Source organism: Thunnus thynnus, chromosome 7 (genome assembly GCF_963924715.1).
Source record: "Thunnus thynnus chromosome 7, fThuThy2.1, whole genome shotgun sequence".
In the NCBI taxonomy this organism is placed as follows: Eukaryota; Metazoa; Chordata; class Actinopteri; order Scombriformes; family Scombridae; genus Thunnus; species Thunnus thynnus.
The window spans coordinates 20915966-20921965 of record NC_089523.1 but is presented as its reverse complement, the minus strand read 5'-3'; the positions used below and the strand labels follow the sequence as shown (position 1 = coordinate 20921965).

The 6000-nt window shown below is 37.1% G+C and overlaps 1 protein-coding gene across 5 annotated transcripts in view; it reads right to left on the bottom strand.

Moving 5' to 3' along the window:
- Positions 1-339: 339 nt before the first annotated feature.
- Positions 340-6000, bottom strand: part of stx1a (syntaxin 1A (brain)) — a 63867-nt gene continuing 58206 nt past the window's right edge. The window contains exons 9-11 of one of the 5 annotated variants that reach the window (XR_010928989.1): positions 5930-5966; positions 5275-5385; positions 340-3781 (exon numbers count right to left, since the gene is read on the bottom strand). Coding sequence is in view for 4 of the 5 variants with exons in the window: in XM_067594868.1 (XP_067450969.1) it covers positions 1596-1673; positions 4913-5023; positions 5275-5385 (300 nt within the window). In the remaining variant the exon portion in view is untranslated. Of the gene's footprint in view, positions 3782-4912; positions 5024-5274; positions 5386-5929; positions 5973-6000 lie in introns of those variants that run through there. The other 4 variants (XM_067594868.1, XM_067594865.1, XM_067594864.1 and 1 more) reach the window with 4 other exon arrangements.

Sequence of the window (6000 nt, the reverse complement as noted above, 5' to 3'; positions counted from 1 at the left end):
TGTATTCCTTTGTATCAGAAGATGGGGGTCCGTGTAGTGCTTAATATTAATTTCTAGTGTAGTGTTATTCCTATATGAGCATTATTGGGTTTCATATCAGCAGATGTACATGTATTTGGACTTTTTGAAAGGTAAATAAAAATAATCTTTATTAATACTGAGCCCTTTCAGAAGCCTTTTAGAATTTCTGTTATATTATATATATATATTTATATATACATATATGGCTGCATTATTTCTTTAAATAACTACAGGGAACAGTATATTTATCTGGAATAAACACCATTTAATCCACTTATTAAAACACCCTGTCTCCATGAAGCAAGGCACAAACTCAGGTTTAGCTTTTTCAGACAAACTTTACTTGAAAAAAAAATACCCAAATGAAACAAACAGAACCATGTTATCACAATATACAACACAAAGGCAACAAGTTGAGTAGGCAACATGGTAACATGGTTGCAGTCTGTGCATGTCTGATGTGTCGCCAGAAAACTGATATGAGAGTCTTTTTTACGGGGCTACTTTGAGATCATGCTGATGTTTTCATTGACTCTTCAAGTTCACTTATTAGAAATAAACAGAAAAGTAGCTTTACAGAAGGATATGCTCTGTTTAAAGCTTGAGATTTATAAAAAGACATAAAACAACAATGGTTTGTCACTTACAGATCAGAATTATCAATCCAACCAGACTAGACTCCATATTAACAGCTTATTTGAACATACTGGCAGTGTTAGAGAGCTTTATATCAGTTTACACTTTATACAAAACAAAGACACAAGTGGCTACTAACAAGCACTCATGTTCTTATCGCACAACTCACATGTTCAAACATGAAGATAAATGAACATATCCTTTTTCACCCGTATGCATGCACTCACTCAGACTCAACACTGGAGCAACGGTCGGAAATGCTGCACAATTGGTAAGGCCAGATAAAAAAAAGTACAGTAGCGTTGCTTCTGTAAACTAGAAGTGATGACTTTATGAAGGTTTGGCAGTATGACGATTCTGCGAGCAAAATATCCAACATCAGTACAACTGTCTTCTTTTCCCTTTTGCAATAGAATAAAAAAACACTAGTTTACAGTGAACTAAACCATGCAGGGTTTTTAGAGGGAGGTAGAGGAGATTAGAGAGAAAGTAAAGACTAGAAAAGATAAAGCTAACAGAGGTCTATAGATAACGTGGCCTTGACAACACTGCGGATAAGTGGCCTGTCACTTTGCCCATACAACACAAAATGGACTTTACAACTCAATAAGTGTCATATTTGGAAGTCGGAATGTATCAGTATAGTGTTACATATCATTTAGTAGCTTTTTCATTCAATAATTAACTTTTGGAAACATATCGCTGACAACACTCAACACTCAGATAAACATTTTGCAGCACCACACATTTACAAAATAGCAACTCATGCGAAAAACACCTCTGGCCCTGTACACTGTGTGTAAAATGTATCGTGTGTAACAACGCTTGTGCTATATGTGTAATAGATTGCATTCATGAAAAACAAATGGAACTGAAAAGGTGGATCTGTTCTGTTTTTGCTCTGTTGTGTGTGTTTTAGTGGGGACTGTGGCTGAGGTTTAGGCCAACACTCCCCCAACGACGGAAGCAATGATAATTCCCAGAACCACACAGCATATAATAATCATAATTTTCTTCTGAATAGTGTTAACAAAAGCAGAAAAAAATCATCCAAGGCAGCAAATGAAGAGCAGAAGAAAACATGTTAGAAATATCACTTGTATTTTGCCTAACACATGTTACAATATTTATAACAATAAGAACAAAATGCAGTTTTGAGAAAGGCTGGTTTGATTTTAATGTGTCTGGTGATGTTGTTGGAGTGTGACTGAGGTTTAGAAGCATTTTCACATCCACTGCTTTTACAACCATAAATCTTCGGTTCCTGCATTTTGTTCAGACCACATCAAACAATATACAGTATATTCAAACATGCCACAAACATGAATCATTCTTCATCTTAAAGCCACTATGTGTAGAATATGGGAATCCTCATTTTTGGCGACATCTAGTGGTAATATGAAAGAGGGTAATGTGGCAGACGACAATTCATGCAGCAGAGGCAGAAAACATGTACAGACTGCACCGAGATAGATTAATTTTCCATAAAAAATCCACACAGTGACTTTAAAGCAAACTTAACTTGTAAAACTTTTCTTTTAGCATGCATTCCTCAACATGAGTTCATAAACAGTCAACGTCCAACATTTAAAGTCTGTGGAATCAACAGTTTACAACAATTTTTAAAATAGTTTGACGTTTTGGGAAATACACTTACTTCCCTTCAGCTGAGAGTTAGATGAGAAGAGATCAGTAACACCCTTATGAATGGTAAACATGTATGAAAGAGAGGGGGAAGTAAACCCTGAAGCTACATCATGTTTTTTGTCTGGTGAATGGGTGGCATCTTGGAGACTTGCAGTTCTTATATTTATATATTTCATCGCCCTTCAGTACCTGTCTACTTTCTTTCTTGATCTCCAGTAAGTAATGCTGTTTTTTTTTAAGGCTGTTTCTGTCCCTCACAGAGAGATAGTAGCAGCAACGTCTTTGCTATGGTTGATGTGTTTTCTGCACCCTTTGATTTAAAGTTTGACTCCTTCTCTAATTCTAAGGCTAATATATTTCTGACTGTTTTACTTCCCAGTTTTATAGGACAACTATGTCCTTTTGACTCTTGACTTTCCATCAACTCTCTGAACTTCCCCTTTCCTCCCAATTAAAGTAAAGTAAAAGAACCTTTACTTCCTTTTCTAGTTGCATGCTTACTGAGGTTAATCATTGCACTTTCAAATAAATTATATATTTCAATTATATTTATTATAAGAACTGCATGTATTATATGTATTATAATATAACACATCCATCGGGTTTATGTGCTGGACTATATCTTGGCCAGGTGCAGTCAGTACACTTCCTGGAGTATTGTCGTCAACGTGAGGTTGCCAAGCAACCAGCAGAGACTCCAAGAAGTAACTGCTCAGTCTCAGCACATAGCCCCTTGAAAAATAAACCACAACTTGATGTTTTTACACTTTTTACGGGTTTTTATCGATTTTCTCATCTAACCTTTGGCAAGAAACCCAATAAGCTAATTTCCCATATTATTGAACTATTCCTTTAGTGCTACAAACAGCTTATATTTGCAAAATAGTGATCTGGATAGACTCATTATCAGGGTTCTCAATGTAAGATTCATCTGAAAGGTTGACTGTTCATGAACTTACTCTATGCTGAGGTGTGTGAAAAATGAAAATGTTCTTTGTAACTCTGATTCCACACATGTTTATATTTATTATCAATTAACTTGACAATTTATCTGCCGCTTTGTGCTTGTAGAAAAACATGCAAAGCTCTTTAACAGACTGCAGAACATGCACATGACAAAGGTATATGAATCATGGCACACAAAGCACAAACAGATCCTCAAGGTACTTGACTATTTAGTTTAGAAAAAGCAAATTTTAATTGTTTTGTAATATAAAATATTTAAGTGCACAGAAGCATATTGAGCTGGTTTACTCATAAACAGCTTTCAGACCAGTAATGTAAGCCAGTTTCCCAGCTCACAAGCAATTACTGACTGTACATCATAAGACCCAGTATACAGTACATTTTTAACATCTGAATAATAAAGAGTGTCTCTCTGTGGGGGTTTCTTAAAGTCCTAACTGAGTCCAACCACAAGGGAAATAATGAGGACGGTCAGACATACTGCAACACAACCTCCTATCAGGATCATCTTCTGGATGGGGGAAATGGGAAGGGAAACAAGGAGAGTGTAGTTTCAGATAATGATTCAGTGGACGTAGGAGAGAATGAGCAGAGACAGACAGAAAGAAAGAAAGAAAGAAAGAAAGAAAGAAAGAAAGAAAAAAAGAAAGAAAGAAAGAAAGAGGGGGGAATAATCATGTAGATGACTTTCCTGGTGAATTGGGGTCAAGCGATCTATGAAGTTCCTCTTCCTGTGAGTGTTATTATGGATATTAGCCAAGAGGTGGCAGAGTTGTTCCACAGTAGTGCAGACTGAGGGACATAAATAACACATTTCAAAAGCATATTTTTTTTATCACTGAGTGTTGTATTTCTGACCTATTTCAAGTATCCAGGTGAATAACCCTCTTTACAAACTGTAGACAAGTGTTTGGGGTTTTTTTTGCTTTTTTTGTCTGACCGACACCCACAGCCCAGTCAGATGAGCTCAAGCACCTCATCATCAACACCAACTACTGTATGTGTTCTTTTGAGTTAATTTTAAACTGGATGTTATTTAAAACTATTTATTATATAAAAAGGGGATATTGTTACAATACTTTTTTTTGACATAGTGATCCTGGAATTGTTGGTGTTTAGGCTTGGGTTCTTTTTTTTCAGTATGTTTGGTCAAGTTTTCATTTGTACCACTTGGAAACATGTATTTTGATTTATCTGCTTGCTTTCTAACTAGATGACACAAACTCTCAGGTGTTATAACTGACTCAGGTTGGTGGGAGGTGTGTCCTGTGAGGTGGGCCTATTGTAGCTGGTATTTAATTGATTAAATACACTATCAGATTAGTCTCACATCAATTTGCAATCCTATTTGTGTGTTTATTTACCTCCTAAACACATATAACAGATCAAATTAGTTGAGGTACTTTTTAGTAGTAACTGTGGAAGTACCTCCTGGTTGGGAATCACTGCTGTAGACTACAGTATATGTCAAATACACTCACGACACACATGCTCCACATGCCGAATACATGACAGAGCATGCAGACACATTGAAGACAGTCACTGCACCACAATATACACATGAAATGCTTCTGAAGTCAGCCACGACATCTTCAGAGTTAGGTGAAAGCACATGCATTGTTTTGCTGTGTATGCAACTCACCCGCAGAGCTTTACTCTGGTATTTAACCGCCTTCTTAGTGTCTGATACTGCCCTCTCCACATAGTCTACTGAGTGCTCCACATTGTACTCTATGCGGTCTATCATTTCCCCCTAGAAGAGGTTAGTTACAGAGGAGGTGTGGAGGACATGCAGACAGGAGGAGAAAAGAGGGAGACAGATGTGTGGGCAGGAGGAGGAGGAGCAGGGGGAGGAGGAGGAGGAGGGGTGAATACAGATGGAGAGGAGGTGAGAGACGGGGGGAATAAAGGGTGAAAGAGGACGAGAGAAGGAGAAGCAGAAAGGGGAAAAAGAGAAATAACGACATAAGAGTTAGTTTCTAGACTGTGCATTTTGCTTCTCACCCGTTTGCCGGTCTTTTTGAACTTTTTGCATTTTGGGATGCTCTCCTTTGCCTGCTCCACATATTCCTGTGCCCCCACCACGCTCCGCTCAATGTTGTTCACCAGCTCGCCCTGCACAAAAACAAGAGAAAGAGTCATTGTAGTTTGGGTGAGAGCAGAAATCAGCCTGAGCTCACATGTTCATCTTTAACCACATCAAGAATGAAACTTCATAGATTTGCTTTTAAATAATAATCAGAAGACAAGTTCAGTTTCATTAGGTTTCATTTATCTTTATATGAGACAATAATAAATAGTTTCATCATGTTTATAGAATTTGAAACATTAGTGTATTGTGAAGGCTTTGAAAAAGGTACTAATTCATCCATTCTCTTCTTCTCTTTATTCATATACCTATCCACATTTTCCTTCTTACTCACACTTTAATTTATGAAAGCAGCAGGTGTCATTAAACATGTTTAAATCAGCATTCATCAACAAAGAACACCACATTTGCACATTTAGCACCGACCCAGGATTGATAAAAAAAACATAAAGAATAAACAATTTAGCATTTGAATGACTATTAAAGTGTATACAGGTCTTCGTGCATGCACTCTGACAATGATTTCTCCAAGTATAAAAAGGAGGAAATGAGGAATCACAGGTAAATTACCTTGCTGTATTAGAAGGGGAGCGCTGTTCTCTGTTCTCTAGAGCTTAGAGTCATTGTTGTGATGACAGTGT